At 37.3% G+C, this 24285-nt stretch overlaps 1 protein-coding gene across 1 annotated transcript in view; it reads left to right on the top strand.

Annotated features, from left to right (window-relative positions):
• The window catches only part of NUDT14 (nudix hydrolase 14), a 59709-nt gene that overhangs the window by 18154 nt on the left and 17270 nt on the right, over positions 1–24285 (top strand). Inside the window, exons 2-3 of the mRNA XM_036384723.2 lie at positions 9440–9483; positions 24086–24150. Coding sequence (XP_036240616.1) covers positions 9440–9483; positions 24086–24150 — 109 coding nt within the window. The remainder of the gene's footprint in view (positions 1–9439; positions 9484–24085; positions 24151–24285) is intronic.

Genomic DNA, 24285 nt, shown 5'->3' with positions numbered 1-24285 from the left:
CTTCAAGAAGTACCTTTATGTCTTCCAGCTAATTTCAGATAAGAAGCCCACGCATCAAAGAGTTGCCTGTCACACAGAGCTGAGCACTCCAGTCTCCTGTTCAAGCCTTAGAATGAGCTGAGTGAGACCCCAGCAACTTTGTCCTGCCCTGCCAGAACTGCTGGACATCTGGCATGATGTCCTGTAGTGTAAAGGGTGTTTTGTCTGCATGGACCTCACTAGCTCTGTCTTACTTCCGAAGCTGTTCAGATTGTCAATTAAAGACAATTAGTAGCCCTAGTATTTAGCTTCAGGTAGAATGTTCACTTTTAATTCTGTTAAAATCTCATCAGTTTGTGTAATTTTGGGTGCATACTCTGCAAGGGCACTGAACTGAGTAACTTCCAACTGAAATACTTGAGTAGGGAAGTTAAAAACTGAAAAATGCCATTATTTGTAATCATGATGCTTTTAAAATAAACACTCTGGATAGTTTAGTAATGAAATATTACAAGCTTTGTTTAAAAAGCAAACACTCCCCCCCTTCCTCTTGAGTTTAAACAGTGGCTTGTTTAAAAAACCCAGTAAAATTCCATAACACTTAAACTCTTTTGAAGTAGTTTTTCAACATCAGCAAGTAATTCTGCAAATTGCTTTTGAAGATGAGGCTTCATTTACTCCAGCGTGTGCAGTCTGATGGAGTGGATTAGTGGGTGTGGACTGAAATGGTAATTTGGGCTTTTTTGTGTGCCTGTGTCTCTCTGCAGAACACTCCCTATCAGACACATCTCTGTCCTCCTGCAGTAGTTGTGAGAGGACCAAGGCTGTTCTATTTAACAGTCACTGTTGAAGACTTGCAGTCTGTATGATGGCATTGCATTCTTTCATTATTAGTTTTTCACTTTCATTCTACTAAATAATTTTTAATCAGTTTTTTTCTTCTCTAGAGCAAATTTTTTTTTGATTAGGTGAGTTCCCAGACCCAGCCCACACAAATATCAGTGGTGAGGTAAGGGTAGAGTAAAGATGTGCAGATGGGGGTAGGAAAAGGGGCAGCTTGGTTTTTGTCTGACTTACACTCTTTTGGGGCTGCACCCCAGGACAGAGTGACTTCAACTTTGCATTTCAATTAGTAGTCAAGTAATAATAGACCCCAGCATAAGACAGTTCCCTAATACTGATGTGTACATTCTAAAGGAAAAAAAGGTCACTCAACTAATGCAAATTGAAATTATTTTATTGATTTTAATATTTTTGTAACTCAGTTCATGGTTTTATGCTAGCTGAAAGTGCTTCCTTTCATTTTGAAAGATAATGTAGAACTTTCTCTGAAGTCTGTAATTATATAAAAAGAAGACAGCATTCTCCCTGCTTGCTACAAATCAAACCTTTCAAGTAGACAAAAAAATTATGATAAGTCATTTTTTCAAACGGATTTCAGATGCAAAGTAGTCTATTCAAGACAGGGTTTTTCTTTTAGATGAAAAAGTTGAATATTAAGTGTCCTTGAATTTTTGACTGTTCATTTGCACTTTTTTTTTATGGATGAAGATTTTTAGATATAGCATGGTAGTTCTTCAGCTTCTGTATACAAAAATCCACCACAATGACTCATTAATCAAATGAAAATATTCAAGAGGAAGCAATAAAGCTTTTAAGGTGTATTGAATAGGTATTGAATAGGTATTTTATGGTCATTTGGAAATCTTCAGGAGTCCAAACTTTCTTTAGCTGTCTATCTCAGTTCATACAGGTTTCACAGCATTGTGATGACTACCAATGCTTTATTTCTTAAAAAAAATTCCAAAATTTGTATTTTAAGAGTGATTTTTTTTTATTCACATAATTTTTGTATATGCTGAAAATACCATGAAAAATGTTCTTGGACAATGCAAGGTAATTTGGTGACTAATTGTCTCTGATAGTGAAGTGAAAAGAATAAAGTCCTGAGTTTGTCCTGGAAGTGCAGTTTCTGCAGGCACATCATTGTGGGCACTGAGAACATTTTGTCTTGATTCTATTAAGAACAGAGAGTTCCAGCATTAATAATTGAGCTGACAAGAAATTGTTTACATTAGGTTATCAATGCTCATATGTTGCCACTGAAAACCACTGTAGATGTGACATCAGGTTCCATTAGGCTGGAAAAAGAAACATCACAAGGAAGCCTCAACTGGTAGCAGCACTTCTTCAGTAGTGAGAGGAGAAAGGAAAGGAAAGGTTCATTTGCAGAGGGATGAGGACATAACTTTTATGGCTTTACCACAGGGGAAATCCACTTAGTTTAACCCAGGGTCTGGGACTTGGGAAGCAGCAGCTTACACACATCTTTCCTGTTGTAGAACTGTATCTTTTATAAACAAAAAAAATCTGAATTACTGAGTTGCTTTTATTGGAAATTTATCTCCTGACAGCTTTTACTGGTCATAAAAAGGTGAATATGGCTGAAAAGCATTAAGCTGAGACACTTAAGGAAATAAAGGTGGCAGGAGGTGGCAGGAGCTGGCTGTGTTGGTGCAGATTTTTGTCTTCGTGAGCCAGTTTCTTGACTGCTCATGTGGAATAACCTCACAAAAACCTATCTAATAAAATGAGAAGTTCAGTGTTCTCTTTCTATGAAGGTCTGGGCAACAAGTTGTACACCTCCACAGGAGAATGCACGGGGAATTTCCAGATAGAAGCATTGCTTTGCACATTGGTACTAAATACATTTGTAGAAGATTGGTTGAATGTGAAAATAAGTGCAATAGAAAAACAAGTTTTATACTTTTTGAAAAAAAAGCATAACCCTCAAACCTTTAAAATTTTTTTTTGAGAGCAGAAAAAAACCAAAAAATTGATTATTCCCCTACGGAGTTTACTGCTTTGGTCCATGTAAATCAGTAAACAGGGACCTCACTCTTGCTTGACTTTGCTGACTCTGGTTTAAGACTGTTATTTTCCAATTAATTCTCTTATCTGTTTTTCTGCACCTATAGTATAATTATTTTATTACATGAAGAATTCTTGTTATCCCTTTGCATTAAGGACATTAACTGCTTTTGTGTCTTAGGAGTGTGGAAACAGAGTAGATGGAGCAATGAGGACAGAGTTATTTTTATTTTATAATTGCTTCAACTTCTCCAGTTGGATTTTTTCACAAATATGGAACATTTACTTCTTGGATGACTGCTTTAAACCCATTCCAAATGGTAGAGACTGGAAGATCATGATTTGTTTGTCATTTTAACCCTCATAACTAGTGCATGTAGCTTATCTAAATCAGAATGTATTTGTCTTAACTGCCTCTGTTTGTTTACATCAACTTTTGTCTGGGCTCTAACTGAATTGTAAGATCATTGAACAGGAACTGTTCCCACTATATGTGTTTAGTGCCTTTCACAATGGGGCACCAAACCTCATGTTGTCTCTCCTGTAATGTAAACAGAAAGAAGTTAATCATTGTCATGGACATATTTCTTTTCTCTTTTAGTGGTATATGTGATGTTAATTTGCTTATTTTGGACGTATTTTGTACATATGTCTCCTGCATTTTAAGTGATCTGCCTGCATGGCCTGTTACCTTTCTTGTCAAAAATATGTAATACAAGGTTCAAAACCTTTTTACTGAGGTGGTTTTGGTGTAACTTTACAGTTCTTGGCCACTTAGACTTCGTCTGCCCAAGCAGAAATGGATAAATGTGGGAGATGACATAAGGCAGTGCCTTTAATTTGGTCACTTTTTAAATTTTTAGATACTTGTATAAGGAAAATAATATAGGAGAAGCTTTAACTAGGTTTTGGGTAAAGATCATTTCTCCTTCACTTACATGTTTTTTGTCCAGAGCTCATTTCAAGGAGTCATTAAATAAGTGACAATCAAAGTTTTGTCAAATAAAACTCCCAACAGAGTAACTACAGGAAATCTGTTACTGTAAACCTGTGTATGGAGGATTTATTTTATACATCCTTGTGTGATGTTGTGAAAAAATTATTACACAAAGTTCAAGGAAGCATTAGAGCAGTTTTGTGAGTGTTCTTCCACTTGTTACACCATGTTTTTAGCTTACTCTTCAGAATAAAACTTCTAACAAAATCCAAGAATAAGCCTTTAATTGCACATGTTTAAAACATACATGTAATGCAGTTTGTCTGCAGCTGTTTCAGAAGCTGTCAGTTGATTCTTTTATACATAAGCAAGGCAAACCTCTCTGTGTGGCTGCAGGCTTTGAGCACTGGTTCATTGAGATGAGGCAGATCAGAGAAGATCAGTGCCCAGAAAAACCTCAGCCTTTTTTCCAGGTATCCAGCTATGACATATATTCTGAGAAATAGTGAATATTCTTCTATATTATGAGAAATAGTGAATATTTTTTCACATTCACCATCCCTGTATGATTCGTGGTTTTACAGACTTCTGCTGTGTCAGCCCTTAGTGTGGCACTGTACCAAGGTTACTGTAACTGTGTGCCATGTACTACAGCATCCCTGTCCTTTCTCTTCCTCACCTTGAAACTCAGTAGCATCTTATAACTGGAGTACCACAGCTCTAATTCAATTAAATTACTTGTGAAAAGGATCTCATTCTTTGGGAAGATTCTTGGAATGATCCTTGAGGAAAGGCCTACACCTCTCTCTAAAATTGTGTTTAAGTACTTATTCCTTCATTTGAAAAAGCTGCATGTGCAGAGAAATTGTGAGTCTGGAGGGCTGTACACCACAGCAAGACTGAGGGGATTGGTTGGTTTGGGCTGAAAGCCCAGGATGGTATCAGATCAGTCCAACAGTGATGAGTATTGGTACCTGTGCAGACACATTACCTCATGTGAGAGCTGGTTCAAGAGCTTCTCAAGAGCTTGGCAGACTGTGCATGGGCACTGCCCTCGGGGGAAAGAAGGAGGAAGGCGTTGAAGCTGCCCCAAGTGAAGAGTAGAAACTTCCAGTGACTTGTGTCAGAGCATGTCCAGGGTCTGTCACATGTGGAGCATACCCAGTGTCACCCTACAGTCAGTGCCAGTGGATGTTTCTTTCTACATCATTAGCACAGCAAGTCCTTTTTCTCTTCTTTATTGGCCTGCCTGGGCTGAGTCTTAGGCGAGTTCCTCTAGCAAGCAAGAGTTCTCCTTTAGGCATTCTGGCAGTGATTTGACCTTGCTGTTTAGATATTTTGTTGCCTCAGGTGGTGGACAAAAGCTGAGGATAGCAATATCCCTGGCATAGTGATTCTTAAGGCATTTTAGCTAGAGGGCATGTGGTAAAAAGAATGGTATTTTGATAGGCTGCAGACAAGTCCAACTTATCCATTACAGACAGTGTAAAGAGACTACTGCCTGTAATTATGGCACTGAGCTGGTGCAGGAAGAGTCTAAAGAAAATTATTTCAAGGATGGTAGTAGGACAATGTGAAGATCAAGTATGGATGACATAAACAGCTCTGCACAGGTAGGAGTCACATCTGCTAATATTGCAGTCACTGTCAGCACTTGTGTAGCAGAGAGCACTTGGCAGTGCCTGCTTGTCCTGCAATCACCTGAACCAGAAGGCAGTGAGTCTCCTTGTGCACACTGTCAAGCCTAGCTAGCTGATGTTAATTCTGATTAAGTTACCAATGCCATTACCAAGTCAGTCTTACAAATGTGACACGCTTTGCACATTCAGGTAGTACTGAAACAGCTATTTGTGCTTGCTTTTTTAGAGTTGAGGGAGGACTTCGTTTAATTTGGGTGCCTTTTTGAGGCACTGTCTTTTGCCACTCTTTGGTGTCTTTTGCCAGACTTGAAGAGTGTTCTGGGGAAGCTGTGTGCTTTTTCTGTTCTTAAATTTTAGAGACAGGCTGCCAGGCAAGATGGACATCTTGTCTGACCTGGTATGGCTTTCTTATGCAATTAGTACTTATGTAAGTGATCTGTCTTCTGTGTAATGTGAAACGAGGTTGTCTCACATGCTGCCTCTCCTGGAATACAGCTTTATTAATTTACACATACTATATGCACTAGTTGAGTGTTGCAACATCACAGAACCTGATCACTGAGCACAGAACTAGAGTGTGATTACTTTGTGATTAAAGATTTACCAAATCGATTATGTGTTACACAAGGTTGTTGCAGTATCAGAACTGCTATTCTGAACAGATTAAAACAAATGTAAAATAATTCTGACATACATATCTTTATAAACTTCACAGGACACATTTCCTGTTTGAAGAATAATTTTTTAAATCTTTCTCAAATATCTTAAAATAATTCTTTCTCTTCCTGTCATCAATGCTTAGATCTCCCAGCAATCAGTTATACTCAGTTCTCACTGCATTGAGAGATACTGTGATTGTTCCTTATTGGACATTGGAGAATGAACTACTTGTAATAATGCAATTGCATAAGCTTATTAAAATGAAAACTGTTAAGAGTTTGAGAGAGCCTTTTTGTTTCACAAAGATATTTCTCTTTTTCAGGAATGATGTTGACCACTGATGCCTTTAATATTGCAGCTGTCTGTAACTGTGGTGATAGCAGAGCTCTGTCAAAGACCAGGATATATAGAGTGGAACAGTTTAACAAGTAATCATAACCACTTGGCTGTTAAAAGCATGAATCTTGATCAGTTCAGCAAGTAATACTTTTGTCTCAAAGATAAGATAGAGATACTACATGCAGCTTGATATAGTTGGTTAGAAGCTGGCTAGAATTAATGTTCTGTAAAGTATGTAAAGCAGCATAAGAACCATTGGTAACTGTTTACATGCTATTAATAATTAGCAACTTTCCTAGCAGTCTGTTAGGAAAGAACCATGCATTGGGTACAATAGAAACTCAACTCCATTCGGTTGGGTTCAAATTACATTTGACTTCCACAATAGGGCATGAATGGGGCTCATTTGAGTTTCTGCCACTGTAAACAAAGAGATGTTGGAATGTTTCATTTGTTTATTGATTTATTTATTTGGACAGGTGCAACTTGGTCATATGAAAAAACTTTTTAATTCAAATATAGGCAGAAAATAGCTTAGTAAGCATTGTTCAGTCAGAGTATATGATATTAACCAATGTCTTGAGTCAAAATAATTTAGCCTGTGGCTGGTTTTGAATTTGGGTCTTAGAATAATCAAATCATGTTCTAGAGATAGTGCTTTAACTGGGCTTAGAAAATAGAAAATCTAATTTCTTTTTTTCTGATTAATTTCTTTTTAGGTGCTAAGTTCCTTCTTTTACTTTCTGCTAAAAATTATTTGCACATCTGTGAGGTAGGCTCTGTTAATGGTAATAGAGCTCATCCTTGGGAAGAGGTCATTCAGTTCTGATGGATCCCATCTGTATGAGGATGATTCTCTAGGGTGTAATTTTCCTCAGCTATTTGAAACCCTCTCATAAGTGCTCCAAAGCGATCAGGCTCTATAATTTGCAAAATGATGGCAAGAGGAAAGAGCTAGGAAGATTGTTGGTGGGATTGTATGTTAGAATGCAGTATCACAGGACTAATAGTCTAATGGAAGGAGAGACTTGATTCAGGCTTTTTTTTTTGACATCTCCAGCAGCTGGACACCCACACTTCTCCAAAGTGGACATTAGAAAGGGAGAATTGTTGATGGTAGCACCAACTTAGGATTTGGGGCAGGGGAAGGTTGAGACTAGAGAGAAACAATATGAAGCTACATGCAGGAGACATTACCCTTGGTACAAAGTTTTCAGATTCTTTTGTGTTAAATGGAAAATTGCTCAGCAATCTGCTAGCAAATCCCCCAAATACCTTGCTTACAGGTAGAAATAAACTTACAGAAAGATTGAGCTGACCTTGCACATTTAATACCTTAAATTATCTTACCATACAACACGCCCATGCTGCAGCTGTGTATTGTATCACAGTCCTATCAGAGCTGTTTCTCTGTCTCTCAGCAGGTGGAATGAATTGGATATACACTCAGATTTGGAAGCAATGGCTTTAATATTTCAGTTCACACTAAGAATTTGCTGTCTTTATTTTCCTTTCAACATTACATTGCATTTAAACAATGACAGGGCTTCTCCTGTGCTGCACACGTTGGATTCCTGTCAGTGCTAACAGAAGGTATGTGAACACACCAATGGAAGCACGGATTAGAGTTTCTCTTGAGGTGAACAACTGTTTATAATTAGAGTTGTGGGAATGAAGGAAAACCCAGCTAGCAAGCAAACAGTCCCTCTTCCAAAAAGCTTGGTAAACTCATAAAGCTCAGAGACTTAATCTCTGAACCAGAGTGCTTGTTATCTAATCCCCACCAGCTGTTGTGTACTTGGTAGCCATGACATCTGTAATAGAGCTGAAGGGCCTGTCTATATTGGTTGGCACCTTTACCCACCAACTGAACTTGATTCTTCTCTCATTGCTCACATTTACCTGCTTTAAATCATTAACCAGTTGCTCAAGGTTTGATCATCCATTTAACCATACTTTATAATAGAAGTCAAGTGCTGCTTTTCACATTAAGCATATTTTAGGTGTGTAGGTCTTCAGCAGGTCTCGTTTTTGTGTTGCTTATAAGAAAAAGGTATCAACCACAAGAATTTCCTCTGGTTTCGTAATGATTTCTAACACAGACTTAAAACTGACCTGGGAGTGAAATCTCTTGAGTTGTATTTGAGCTGAAAAACACCATCACGCTTCCAGTAAACAGAGTAAAGAATTATATGCATCTCATTAACTGATGTGTATGAATTGCTATAGGTAACTATAGAAGGTATAATATAAATGTAAGCAAGGTATGTGTGTTCATTATAATTGTGAAAGAACACTTGTTTTCAGAGATCACTGTCAGTTGTGCTGTAGTGGATATTGTTCTTTTTAAGCTGGCAGAGGACACAAATTGGCCCATCTTGAGAAAATCAGCCATTTTATGTCTCCCAGTTCTTGAGTGAGTGCTGTGATTTCAAGCCCTCAGCACCACCAGCAGTGCAGAGGAACAGCTGCTGTGCAGAGTGGAGTGTCACCCCCTCATACTAGGTGTGGATAAAGATCCTATTTTGGTCCTTGTAAGGGACCAAAGGGTCCTTGTAAGGGGTTAGAGGGAAGGTGTCTTGTTCCTGGATCCCACATGGGTTTAGTTAGGAGGTAAGGGCTCAGCTGTTCTCCAGGTAAGAGCATTTCTGGACATGGAAGAACATACCTGTGGGTTATTTTACTGGTTAAAACAGAGCTGTTTATGGCTTCCTGGCACTGTGAATAGTTAGATTGGGCAGCTGAAGTTGATACTGTGGCCAAAACTGGGCCTGAAGGCTGCAATAAATGTCTGCTAGCTGTCATCATATTATTGTGGGTCTAAGATTTTGAGCTGTCCTAAGACAGCTTCAGGGTCTGTAATACTAACTGTCAAAATCCGGAGTACTGGCCTCATAAATAAAACTAACTATACTAAGTTTTCAAAGAAATGCCTCTCAAGTTTTGAAAAATTTCAATATAGTAATTTTTCAGTTGGAGTTAATTTGATTCATTTTTAATTTTTTCCCCCCAGAATGGCACGAAGAAGTTCTGGGATTTTATGAGGACACATGACAGGTAACAATGGCATCACATTATTTTCCATTGTCTTCCTGTTGTATTTCATACTGTATTCTCTTTAATTGGTCAAGTGTTGTTGATGTTTTCTTTCCTCCAATTTCCTCTTCAATTCTCACTTCTTGTGTAATACTTGCAGGTGGTTCTCTACTGTTTAAGATAGAATTAACAGAAATTTAAAAATCTCCTTGTGGTTTATTGTGTTTTCAGTAAGTTTTGTCTTTTCTTGACTGTTTCAGTATTAAAGTTTTAACACATAATTATGCATTAACACGTTATTGTGCACATTATTTACACATTGCATTATTAGCACATTATTGTACATTTTAATGATTACATAGAAGATGGAACTGAACATTTGGATTGTATGAAATCCTTTGTTGAGTGGGAATTTATTACCTGAAGGAAGGAGTTTCTTCTGTGTTTCCAAATGTATTTTTCTGATCAGAGAAGAAAAGCAATTAACTCCTGACTTCAAAGATCAGTTCATACAAGATTACAACAAATAAGGTGTATATAAAACAGACCAAGTCTCAGTGTTATTAAAAACTAAAATATTTATATGTCTTTCAAAAAGTATTAATATTTAATCTGTTTGCTGAAAATTCAGGCATTAGAAGATAAAAATAAAAAGCAATGATAACTTTTTCCAAGAAGAAGCTTTTCTAACTCTATTAAATGTAAAAAATGTAGCCAAACACTAAAATAAATTGTGACATAACCAGAGCCACATCAAGAGATTTTTTTGTGTTTTTTGTGTGTCTTAAATAACTAAAATCAGTTGCATTTTGGGAAATTCTTCTCTGTTGGAACCTTCTAAGTCCTTACATGAATCTTTTTGTGACATGAGTCTTTATATGCATGTGGGTGCCTGGGAGGGATATAAAATTCTAGCAGCAGTTTTTATCTATATAAAGATTATGAAGGTAAAATTTTTAGGAGAATTGGGAAAGTATTGGATTAAAAATGCCTGTGCTGCTTGAGAATGAAGACAGAAAAGGGAGTGATATTTCAATACTGAACTTCACACTTGCTTTTGGAATTTGCCTGGAAGACAGTTCTGTCTTTGCACTTTGTCTGTCCATATGGGCATGTGCCTGAATTTATGATGGCAGATACAAAGGCTGAAATGATAATTGATTGCTGGAAATTTAATATATTCCCATTCAAGCAAGTGAATCCAGCCTCAAGTCACAGTGCTGAGAACATGACTTCCAGATGAATTTATATGACTATTTTTGTTTAAACTTTAGTTTATCACTGTGTGATAATGTGTGAATATATGCAACTAACTGAGTGGGGTAAGTATTAAAGGATCAGTTTTCCATGAACTTCTTGGGAACAGTATTTCTGAAGGACTTTTGTGGACATTTTTAAAATAGTTGAGAACATAACTTTATAAAAAGGCTACAGCCACATGTCATGCCAGTCATCTCTGGTCACATAACATTTGTTAGCTTCAGATGCACAACAGCTGCCACCCCAACTTATTAGTGACTACTGTGGAACTGCAGAATGTCTAACACTCTTTCACAAGGAAATTCATTGCAGCTTCTGACACCAAAGGTAGTAATGTGAACTTCCTGCATAGGAAATCCATGGGTTTACATAATTTTTTTTTTTTTTTTTGTGAATAGGAAAGCAGTTATTACCCAATACATTAGTCAGATTCAAGATCCCTTGTAATACTTTAAAGCTCTACATTTTGATGTATTTTAATAGCTGTGATGCTTATTATATGGAAAAGTCATGCTAACTAGTTCCTGAAGATTATAAAGAACTTCATGCTGAGAGAGCTCTTACAGGTTTGTTACTGTCGATGAAAGATAAATATTGAAGAAGAGGAGAGGTTTCTGGGACACAGTTCTGTTGGTCAGGATTTCCTGGTATGTATGCTTGAAGAAGATTATGGATGTTTTCCAGAATTAAGATCCTTTTTCCATAATACTTTTTCATAAGTATTCATAGCTTACAACTTAGAGAAGTGCTGTAAGACTGTTAAATGCTCCAAGTGTCTGCAATAAGGCTATTTACCTGAACTGAGCATACTCTGTAAAGATCTGTAAAGAACACATGCATATATTATATATTTACATAGAATTGATATGTATTACAAATTTAGTGATGATGAATTAAAAAAACAACTGTGTAACCCTATAAAACCAGACATTGTGCCTAACCCATGTCTTTATTTGTCATCCTCTTTCAGCAGCACAAGTAAACATGCTTAAGACAGACTTCCTTGCTGCATGGCAGTGAACTGACAGCTTGTGTGCTGGGTTCCTTTGGGACCCCAATGTTCTGTCTCACTTCAAATTAAGTCAATATAAGCCAATATTGAATAGATTTGTATCAGAAGATACAGAAAAATATTTACCAAGAGAGATGAAGTTATTGTTGTATAAATGTATCCTTTCCAACTGTTCAGATGAACAGCTGATTAAATTATACAAAGACAAAAGCACAAGGGCTGCAGGAGTCACTTCATTTGCCTTAGATGTGAGTCATCTTTTAAAATCTCACTATATGTTGCAGTAGGGCAAGATCATTTAACCATATGTAGTCTGGTAGTGTAACTCTAGCACGAGGTAAAATAGCAGAATTGGTATTACTTTTCCTTTTCTTCCCTTTATTTCTTTTCTTTCCTTTAGTTATTGCACATTTGGCCATGAGTCTACAGTATGTGGTTCATGGGCTTTCTTAAGATCAAGACCATTCAGAGCTAGACATCAATCCTGATGTCACTGCTGTAATTCATGTTGAACAAATAATTGCTTATTCCCAATCCCTCCCTGCCACTTAAAGACAAAAATAGTTATGTGTCATTTACTACTGGTCACACAATAAACTGTGTTAAAGCAAACCTTCAGAACCTGTGCTGTCAAAAGTCAACTGTGTGTCAGCATAGACAAAAGAAGCAGCATTTCTTACCATATTTAGGTTTAAATTCTAACAGAAGGAAGATCCACAACACAAGGACATACCTATGGACGGTAGTTTGGTCCTGGAATGCTTTGCCCAGAATCTCCATCCTTAGAGAAATCCAAACCTTGGCTGGATAAGGCTCTGAGAAATCAAGCCTAACTTAGAAGTTAGAGTGACTTTTAACAGGAAATTGGATCAGATGATTTCCAAAAGTCACTTATATCCTGAAGGTTTCTATGATTTTACAAGCATATTAAATGTGTAATGAGTGTTACAATTCCCTTCTGAAAACTGTCAAAAATTTGTAACCTTGTCAAGGAATCTGTCAATTCATAAGCCATTTTTCTATTGGAAAATAATGAGCTTACTATTGTTCCTGTCCTGTGGATTTTAAGTTAATCTTTCTTGGAAACATGCAGATGAACATTATCAGAGCTCATTGGAAGGTTTTACAATGTCATTAGAAACAACAATGAAGTTTACTAAAAATTAATGAAGTAAAAATCCTTTATTACCTCTTCTCCACTGTAATTATTGAACAAGTTTATTGAGGTGTTGCTCCTAAGAGTTACTTAATTTTGGCCTGTTGTGTCAGGCACACAGCAAAAGATGCTTTCTGCAGTTATGCACTTCTTACTTTTCTAATTAAGCGTAATTTTCACTTTAATACTCAAGATGATGTGTTTGGTCATTATTAAACATATCCTGATGAAAATCAGGCAGAGTGCAAGCAATGAAAATGTAGATACAAGGTTTATTTCAAGATTGTTTTTAGGCTTGGGTCTGTTAGAACTGGTTAGCAATTTGTGGAGGTGTGATTTGTGGGCTGGTAATTTTTTTAAGGACTCGGCTTTTAAAAATTAAAATCTTTATCTGGAGAACATTTTCCTTCTGCAAATTTGTGGTGATTTTCTGTTAGAAATAGAAACATACTAAATTTTACAGGGTAACCATCGATACCTGTAACAAAAAAATATTCTCTAAAACCAGACTCAGGTTACAGTTATATTCTCCCTCATCCTAATTTTGCTATATATAGTACAGTAAGAGCCTGAAATGTAATACTTAAGTTCTACATTCATCTACTTTATAAAGCAATAGACCACATTCGTTTCAGGTTTCAGCAGCTCCCCTTAAACAGATTCAAGGCTTTTAAAAGGCATAATTTGGGAACAGATGAAGGTCAGTGTACAGTCACGTGCTCCCTTTTGTGCTTTGAGTAATAACGCCTGAGAACAGGGACACAACTGTACCTTTTCCTAGTTGACAAAACAAAATTATGTCGACCTCTCTGTTTGAAAGTATGAAAAATTCACTGTAAAGTTCACTGCATTTAAAAGAGAACAAATTTGAGGAGACTGAATTGTGTGCAAGATGGTTATGTGGTTTCTTCTCAACTCTGAAAATATCATGTGATGAATAAAAAGCATTTGGACTAAAAAACTTGCAATTCTGCATGTGCATTGTACCCCATTCGTGCTGCATTTTTACCTGCAAAATGCAGGTAAAACTCAGCAGGAGTTCCTGACTTAAAAAATTCTTAATGAAAAAAACTGAAAGCTTATTCTTATATTCCTGTTTTATAAGATTTGCCTTTTGTGTGTGTGCCACTCAATTTTTCTGGGTCTGGATTCAAGGCACTTGAGACAGTAATTTGCATTTGGACTTAAATGTTTATTATTTCTTATCAGTAAAACAGTCTTATTGCTGTGAGTTTGGCAGCTTTTCATTAGAAGGCACAAAATGGCCAACAATCTTTCGTTACAAGGTCTTTTAAGACTAAACTATCCAGTTAAGAACTGACACCTAGATTATTTTCCCTTTTAACCCAATAACTGCTCCCACAGAGCCCACAGTGCAGACTTTTCTGCCCAATTATAAAATGCCGCCCGAACCCATGAAGAAGAAACCCAGGATGACACCCTGTGCCCTCCATCTTGCTTCCATCCACAACATGCTAAAAATCCCAAAACCTAAATTTCTCACCAAATTATAGACCTACACTGCTCTTTATAATGTATTTCACACTTTTGTGGATTCTAGTCTATCTTGAAGTCTAGGAAACTTTCTCCATGAATGAGGGGTCAAAGTCAGTGCTCCCCTGGGGCTCAGGGCACCCCAGAGCAGACAGAGAAATATTCCTGGTGCCCTGGGTTTCCACAGCCTTTTTGTTTTTTTAAGCAAAGAGATTAACTTATTTCACATTTCAAACAAATTAATTCCTAATCTAATTTGCTTCCTCGGAAGAAATGACTTTATCTATTACAAAGACAACTGATAAGTGTAGTTTTCCATCAGGAGCAAAGGAAACCTTTTTCCTTAGAGGGTGAAGGAAACCAGAGCAACCTCCACCTCTGCTTGTTCCCTCCTGCAGGCAAACAGGAGGAGGTTCCCCAGGAAGGTTAGGAACGAGCATAACTCCACAGGAGGAGGTGCAGGTGTGGAGGCTGTGTGCTGTGCATTACCTGGCTGGGGGCAGAGATCAGGAGGTCCTGCCAGGGCACTGAGGATCACAGCTCAGCAGCAGCAGCTGCATCCCAGCCCTGGCCACGGGAGCAGCCAGGGATGGTCACAGAGCTGGGCCAGTGGCCTGCAGGAGCCATGGGGGCTATTCTGGCTCAGTGGCTGGAGCAGGCAGCTATGGAGACAGGGTGGAAGTCATGTGCCCTGACCACATTATAGGAGTGGATTAAATTCCTTCTCCTATTTCATATGCCAGATCATTTGGGCTTTATGGAAATTTAATCCTGTATGTATTTTTCTGGTTTATGTCCTAGTGTATTATAAGACACCATGAAATTTAACTCAGATGCTTCCTTTGTGCAAGAATTATCACAGTAGCTTTAAAATACAGCTTTTTAACATCATTACAGGTAAAAGAAAAAAGTTTTTCTTGGGTGGCATATGCCTTTTACTTTCATTGATGTGCTGTTATTCTGTAAACCTTGTCTGTCTTTGTAATGTCTCCTCCGGGGTGTCAGTGATGTGGAATTTTCTTGATTATCTTCAAAGATACTGTGGAAGATAATGCACTGTTTAAAATCAACTGGAGATAGTTCAACAAACAAAAATTATGAAAAGTTTAGGGAAATAATAGCTGAGAGAAGGGAATGAGGGCTGGGCATGTTCATGCACAGCTGATGAGAGAAATTACCACTTACCATAAAATGTAAAGGAACATTACAGAACAGGCCAGAATAATTTAATTTCATCAGTAATCAATGACAGAATGAGAAATGATGTATGGTGGGGAAAGTATTTTTAAAATTAAGCACTAAGAAACTGTTCGTACCAATAAGCAATAAGATAATCCAGGAAAGCATGTTTTGTAATCACTGTCATTGAAAATGCTCAGGTCTAGGCTTGATATCTGTCTATCAAGGATGTTATCAGGATAATGATAATTTTCCTGGTATTAGAAGGAAAAAATGTAGTAGCCTATTAGTTTCCTTCAACCCAAGTAATTACATGATTTGTTTGCACACAATATTTGCAAATAAAATGCACTTAATGCTGTGTTTTTTGTTGTTCATTTTTGGGGTTTTCTACATTGAAGACTTGACAGATCCTCTGCTTTTGTGCCAGGAATTCTGCAGGCGTATTTACTGTCTTTTAAAATGAGTTACTATGTTGTTACCTTAGGATCCAATTTAAATAAAAGCATAGGAATGAGAGAAACATGAGATGTTGTAAAGTTATCAGAGAAAAACACGAAGTCATAAACTTTCAGATTCTCATTTCATCTTCTTAAGCATGTGATATGAAAGCACCCTATAGGATTTAATCTCTTCTCTGCTGTATCACTGAAACAGGGTAAAATGGCAATAAAATCTTTATAGAGGGGATTGCTTCATTGGGAAGTTAAATATTTGCCTAATCCCAAAAATAGAATCCATGAAAATTCTTACAACTAAGCAGGTACATGAGAATTTTGCCTAGTTAGTCATTAGTTTCTGAATACGGTTTTCTGATATCCAGATTAGAAGCATCTTGGGTTTTTCACAAGTTTAGGGATTTAATTTTCTAGTGTTTCTAACAATATGCAAAATAAATTAATGTATTCATTCTCTTACAATCACTGAAATCAGAAAGAGTCTTCCCTTTGCTTTCAGGTGATTTTGAAATAAACCTGTTCTGTGTGAAGGGTGTCATGAGTTTGTACATGGCCTAGAGACAGTAGCATGCATGGCCTGCATTTGGGATGGGTAAAAATAACCTTAGGAAAGCTAGGAAATGTTCTGTAGTGGGAGTGCCTGTATTTTAGAATTTTAGCTGAAAATATCTCTTGGAAAAAAGGGAATTATTTAAACCTTATTCTAGAAAATTGAGGAAAATGTGAACAGTTATCAGTTTCTCACTGATGGTACTGAGTGTGCAGTTATACCTGGCAAAAGGTTGTGTAATGCACATCATACTTGGATGTTGGTAGGTAATAAACAAAGTTGCTCATTTCCCTTACCTTAGTGCAGAACACTTGAACTTTTTTGTTTCATGAGCTGTCCTTGAAACCTGATGGTATTTTAAATACTTGACTTTTGCCATTTCAGAATGGAATAGAGACATACTTAGGCTTTTGAGGTGGATTATTTATTGGTCTTACTATGTGATAGCATTTATAAATGGCAGTTTCACAAACAATTAGGAATTGGAACAAAAGCCCATCAGGCTCTGACATCTGTTGCACATAATTCCCATAAAGCTGTATTTAATCAAATAAGTTAGCATAAAACCTGAATTTATTTATTAAAATATTTTGTTGAAAGAATCCCATTGAGATGCAATGTGTCATTTCTAAGGGTATCCTGGGATACTGGCCAAGATATGACACTTAAGGAATGTTATTGAGAGCAGTGTGCTTTGATGTCTGATTTATTTTGCAGTTGAATTTTCTTTCTAATTTTTCTTTGTTGTATGAAAATAAGTTGCCTGAGAGAATTGTTTATTCCAAAGAAGTTGTCCTGATGATATTCTCTGGTTGGCAATACAAATTGCTATTTTCCAAGTAGATACAAAATGTGTTTTAAAAGTGCATGTATATGGGTTTGTTACCACTTCTGAGTTCATTTTTATGCTGGTCTGATGATTAACCAAATATATGCTTCCTGCTTTATGGTGTCATGAACAACTTCCTGCTGCAGTTCAGTTTACTGAAACCAAACTTCCTTTTGATTTTTTCCAAAGAAAAGTTTATTTTCTCAAGCATACATGGCTCACCACTTTATTCTGGGTTTATTTAGTATTAAATATTTATGTTGTGTTGGAGAAAGCATTCAAATTTCATCAGAATACAGAAGTCTTTTAGACATCTCTAATTATCTATTGCCAAATCCACTTTTTCTGTGATTAGTATGAAAGGGTGAATGTTTTTGTCAGGAGCTTATAGCTTTGCTTTTGTAATGGGCTGCATTTTAAGCAGCCAATTGGATTGGTGTGGGCCTTTGAAAGATGCAAAATGCTTTGAAGGAAGACTTAAATGACCCAGTAAAGACTGTGCAAGCACACACATTTAATCTCAGGACTATCTGCATTATAGCTAAAGCTCTGGGAAACTAAAGGAATTGCACTGGAGAATAATCAAAGGGTACAGCTTTATTACATCTCTGTTCTGAAAACGAAGGGGCTGTTTTCTCTGGCTTAAGGTACTGGGTGCTGTGCTGATAAAAGGAAGAAGACAGCACTTTAGACACCACATTAGAAGTTTTCAGGACATGTCCAGATGTGAAATTGATGGTTGATTTCAATACAGAAGTGGCACAGGGGCTACATACAATTTTTTCCTTACGGACATCAAAAATAATTTTGAAATAAGTTGAAGTAGGCCCTCCTGAAGGTTGACTCCTCCCAAAGAATTGCTTTTGAGTGTTGGCTCTCAAACAAGTTTAGGTGGTTTTTGATTTTCACTTTCAAATTGAAAGCACAGTCATTTTAGGTTCAAACAAGGAGAGGACACATTCACAAACGTGGACGTGGTTGTGTGGAGACCTCAGAGCACCTTGCAGGATCTGAAGGGGACCCAGAGAGAGAGACTCTGGAGTCAGGAGCTGTAGTGACAGGACAAGAGTAATAGGTACAGATTCAGAGAGGGAAAGTTTAGGTTAGATATTAGGAAGAATTTTTTTGCTGTGAGGGTGGTGAGGCACTGGAACAGGTTGCCCAGGGAGGTTGTGGATGCCCTAAGCCTGGAAGTGTTTAAAGCCAGGTTGGATAACACCTGGAACAGTCTGGTCAGCTGGGAGCTGTCCTTGCCTGTGGCAGTGGGGGAGTAGAGGATCTTTAAGGCCCATTCCAACCCTTTTGCATTTTATGAACATACTTTATTTGTGATCTGGGGTGTTTCTCAAATACGATATTTTAAAAAGACTACATGGAATTATAGGCTTGACATAGAAAACTATGAATAATCAATTTGTCATCCCTCTATGAACAAAGAAAGCCAAATTCATATAAGTTCAAGAAGAAAAACATATTTATACTTTAAAGCTAAAACAATTATGGGATTTCTGAGTTACTTATTTATTTCTTACTAACTTTTCATCTAGTATGATTCGTAAATCTTGACGTTTTCTCCTTTATGAGCTATGTGGGCAAAAATATTAAATGTTTTATATTCACATGCTCTCCAGCAGAGATGAATGCATCTCTAAATACCTCTGTGGTTGCACACTACATTTGATTATTTTCTTCTGATTGTATCAAAGGGATTTTTAAATCCAAATATCTGTTGAGAGTCAAGGGGGCTGATTAAATCACTTACTTGCTTTTATTCCTGCATGCCATTTTTGTGTCTCCTTTTGGAATCTGCCATTCCTTTTTCTTTGTCTTTATTGAGAATGGTAACTGAAATACTGCAGGCGCTGTATTAGTAGTATTGGAGGGGTTTTGGTGGTTTGGTTTGGTTGGTTTGTTGTGGTTTTTTAGAAATCATACATCATTAGTTCCTGAAGTCTCCCCCATGGAGCTGAGATTCTTGTTTGTAGGCAGTACTTACCAGTATTACAAGTTTTACACTAATTTTGAGATACTTTTTAACCTTTAAAAGTAGGTGAAAGTGGCTGAAGTTAATAGCTCAGAAGTCCTGGCTTTCAATGTTAATATCAGTCCTTTTTTAGGTGCTTTATCTTCCACTGTTCATTTCTGATCAGAATTTGTGTGTGTCACACACAGATCCGTGCTTGACACAAGTAGCTCCCAAGTTGCTCTTACAGGGATTTAAGAAAGGTCAATTTCTTTGCCTGTGTTACCTCATAATTTACCTATTGTATTAATATATTATGTATTTATTAGTACAGGATTGTCATTAAAAGTCCTCATCTCCAGCCCTGAGAGTCTTAGCTCACTGACAGAAGTACAGGAGTCTTATCCTTGTCTTTGCTATTGCTGTACTCTGGGGATTTTCTAAAATTATTTTTTAGTTTACAAATTCACATTTGTCAAGTCAGCATTAAGGCCACATCTAAGAATAAAGAAAGACTGAATCCATCTTTATTTACTAAAGGATTTTGACAGTTTGTCTCACGAAAAGCAATTAGTAAGTGTCAGCAGTTGCATGTGGATTAACTGTAGCCCTAGAAGTACACATTTAAGAAGCTGTGGTAAAGTTCATTTGCTGATCTCAGTTTCTGGGATGTATTTCAAAAGAATTAACTTTGCATGGTCCATTTGTGTGTGTGCACATTTTAACAGGATGTCAGTTTTCATCTGTCCCCTACCTCAGAGCTGCTGTGGTCAAATGCTGTGTGTCTTGTGCTGCTCCATGAAACACCACCTTCCTTTCTCAGGTTTGAGTGTGTGAAGTTGTAGTATTTCTGCTGAATGTCTGCTGAGCTGGAGTATCACAAAGCATCAGTTACTTTACAGATTTCAATAAATACAGAGCTGTACTATGTTGGGGGAAGGAAAATTGGGGAAGTAGTTTTCTATGGCACACAATGGAGTCATTTTCTAAACTATTCTCAGCAGTGTTTTCAGCTGTAAATGTTGTATTCAGGTGGGTATTTTTTCTTTTCATAAAAGTCTTAAAGGTGGAGGAGGAATTAAGGTTCTGCACTCTTATGCTGCAGTGTCCTTGGGTCAGCTTCTGATTTCTGCACATTGACTTAGTTTAGGGAAGTCACATATCCATCAGAGAATCCTTATACCTATTTCACTTGGGGATTTTTTGAAGTTTAAATGGTTAAATGCTACAAGATAGCCTTGGTTGAATAGTTGGAATCCCTTTCAGAAAACATTGTGTGCCAAGACCAGACACACTTCAACTGCAAACTTGAGTAGAACATCTCAAGTACATGTTAAATGCTCTTTGTATGTGACATTTTTAGGTACATATATTTCTTAAACTATTTTAAAGCTACTCTAATTGTTCCCATATTTATAGAAAGAACAATATTCTACATCATTGCACAGTAAGCTGTTTACATGCATGCTTTCTTTGGGGAGAACTACTGCAATTAGAGTAGTGATTTATTTTATGTATAAAGTGAGTGGGAACCACTACAGTGGGAAGCTGAGGACCAGGTTGGGCTGAAGGTTAAGTAGGTCTGTGGTCTTCACCAGCCCTGGAAGACACTTTACACCCCCTGTCATCTCTTAATAAGTTCATTTTCTGTTTGGTGGTAGTCCCTAATGCAGCCACGACAGATGTGGTGTGCAGGAGCTGAGTCTCCTTCACTGGGCGGTGGTATGTGCATTCCTGAGCTCTCCTTTTACACCTTTACACCTCTGATTTCCCCCCCCAGAATCAGCTGCTGGAGGAATAGATAGCTAAGATCCACACCTCTGGAATATGACAAAAGTAATCTGCCACACAAAGTGTAAAGATTACAAGGTCTGAGCTGAGACAGTGTTTCCTTAGTGCAGAGGTGTTACAGCTTCTTTTAAGGCATGGATGGAAGCTTGGGATTTGTCATGATCCTTTTATATCTGGGTATTGTTTTCCTTTGTAAAATATAATAAAAAGTGCTCTTGTGCTCTTGTTTGAGACATTAGGACCTTTGACACCCATTTTAGATTAAATTCTTGTATAGTATTACTGCCTTCTTTTAGGGAATCTGTCTGGCCTTTTTTTTTTTTTCCTAGTGCTTTTGTGTGTTTTTCCCAAATGTGCAACTTTGGCTTCATTTCTTTTCTGTATCTTTTAGTTCTAGAGATGCTCACAAAAGTCCATGTGGATGTTTTAATTTTGTGGATGCTTACTCCTTATTTAAAAACTGTGTATATAATACTCTGAAATAGATCTGGTTGTAATATTTTGAAGGTAATTGCCTTGAAGCATCAAATGCCTCTGTAATACTCCATGGTATGGCACCACTGAAAGAAGTGTTTGGACCTGCTAATGGATTTGTAGTAGTTCTTTTTGGGAGCCTAATCATCTGTAAAAATAGCAATCTTTAACTGATTTTGTACTGAATTCTTTGTATGATGGTTTAAAACTCCAGAAGATAAATATTTTCCTTATAGGCCAGACCAATCATGTGAACCCACATTTTGGGTCATTATAAGGAAACCCATTGAAAATGGGAGTGAGGCTCCTCCACTCAGCTCAGTTGAATTGTCTTGCTCTAACTTTGTGTAATACTCAGATAACTGTCCTGAATGCAGCCTTCAGTGGGTTTTTCAGAAGTTACAGACCTGGTGACCTGTGGAATTATTTCATGTTCTGTTGTTTCTTGTGAACAATGAGACAGCAAATGGCATTCCCAGTGTTACCCCCGTTCTAAGAAGGTATAATTCTGAACTTTCTCTTCCATGACTCTCCAACTCTGACAGGAAATAATAGAGCTTGTGTGCTGTGGTTTTTTAAAAGATGTAAATTTCTGTTCAAAATTGTTTGTCAGTCTCTCAGAAAATTAGAAGTAATTAAATAGAAAGTTCTACAGATTTGTGCCATTTCTGTACCCTCTCATCTCAAGATGGTGTGAGAAGCAGACAATTGTAATAACTTGCTGCTACTCCTTTCCAGCTAATTTGATCTTGTTCCTTAATTCTGACAGATTGTTTTTAATTTTCCCATCTGTTCCATAAAAATCTCAAGTGATTGACTCCTAGGAAAAAATAATGTCTAATAGCTGAGCCATTTTTAATGAGTTGGTATGAGTTATTTAATGAGACGTGCTGAAGAAGGCAAGCCAAAGGAAAGATTGGGCCTGGGGTGGTGGATGTAAAGAAAGGTAAAGGGCAACCATCTGCTTCAGGAAGCTTCCACTCTTCATCAGCAGCTTTAGGCTGCTGCTCTCTCCACTATCAGGCAGTGCCTGTGGACAAAACAACAAAGGTTCAGTGGCAGTAATTCCTTTTCCCCTTTTATTTAGAGCAGTGTCTGCCCTCAGACAGTACTGCTTTGGGGAGAGGATCAGTCATGAAAGGGGAAAAAAAAATCAAATAATAAAAGAATAATATTTAAGTAACCTTAAAAATATTATGGTCTGTGGTTTTACTTCATTTCTTCCAGCACAAACTCCCAGATATTCCAGAAAGAACCCTAGTGCCAGGAAACAGAGTGAATGTTCTCCTCCAGCCTCTCTGAAGGCTAAAACCTTTGCTTTAAAATTGCCTGCAAATGGCATCTCCCAGGGCAGGAAGCCATCAATATGCAGTACAGGTCTTTGAGAATAGCAAGCATGAATATAAATACTAACATCTGGACTTCTCCCTTCTGTTTTGGTTTTTATATATTATTATAATAAGCATTAACATTGTTTTTAATAATCATCAGATAGCATTTTCTTTGGCAGCTTGAGACTTCATTATTAAATCAAATAGTGAAAATAAATATACAGCTCTTTTACAAGGCAAGTTGAAAGTTTGACTCAGCCCTGCAAATATGCCATTGTGAGTCTAATCCATTGTAGAATTCACAGAATAATGAATTAACGTTTCGATTGCATACAGTGAGGCAGAACAAATGAGAGAATGCTGCCATGGTAATGAGCAAAATATACACTTGTTTTTTCAGGTGGCAGTGGGCTACCAACTAAGGAGTAAAACTTTTGTCTGCATTTTCTTAAACTAGTAAAACCTGGGAGTGGGTTAGGCAAGCAGAGAACATCAGTACTCTACACATCCAGAGCATGTCCAAATGCTCAGCCCATCAGGTGTTCCCATGGCATGTGCTGCAAGCAACCAAAGAACCAGAAAATGTAGCAGGTGAAGCTACTGGATTAAATTGGTACAAAATTGGACTTGGATGGTGTCTGTTTTAAAACCTGAGCTCAGCAAGTAGCTGCAGATAGGAGATGCTCTCTGCTTTTACAGGAGTCATTGTCTCTGAATAAGACTAGACTGTGCCTGAGGTTTTGACTATCCTAATTTGAGACTGATATAAGGGAAAAAAATGTTTTTATTTGTAAGGAGTTTTTGCTATCTAGTACCATTGTTCTTAGACTGGAAGAGGGGGTGGTGGTGGTGTTCCTGTTGGGAAAAAGGAATTGATTGGTGCTTTTTTTGCATGCCAGGAGACAAAAGGGACTTAATTTTGAGCAAAATTGTCATGGGCTTTGGGAGCATGATCTATCCCTCTAGATGTATTTTGGACAAGGACCTTGCTGTGTTGTGGCTTGAGTAATAAATCTTACACGTGTTTATGTAGTTGAAATTAAATTCACAAGATGTAAGTTTAATAGCTCTGCATTAATCCTTCATAAAGCATTGATCTTTTGGTGTTTTTTATCTCCCTCCTCAGTGTGTCAATCCTGATCTTTAATACTTCTCGGCAGTGCTTTGTTGTGGTGAAGCAGTTCCGCCCAGGTAATCCTCCTTTTTACATTCACTTTTGCTCTCTAGTGAAGCAAGCTTTTAAGGGTTTAGCAGTTAAAAGTTGGTGCATCTGTGGTGATAAAATCTTTGTTCTATATTCTGTTTCTTTGTATGATAGCCCATCCT

The sequence above is a fragment of the Molothrus ater genome, chromosome 6 (assembly GCF_012460135.2).
Source record: "Molothrus ater isolate BHLD 08-10-18 breed brown headed cowbird chromosome 6, BPBGC_Mater_1.1, whole genome shotgun sequence".
In the NCBI taxonomy this organism is placed as follows: domain Eukaryota; kingdom Metazoa; phylum Chordata; class Aves; order Passeriformes; family Icteridae; genus Molothrus; species Molothrus ater.
Note: the sequence above shows the minus strand (reverse complement) of the source record. Positions and strands in the feature narration are given on the sequence as shown.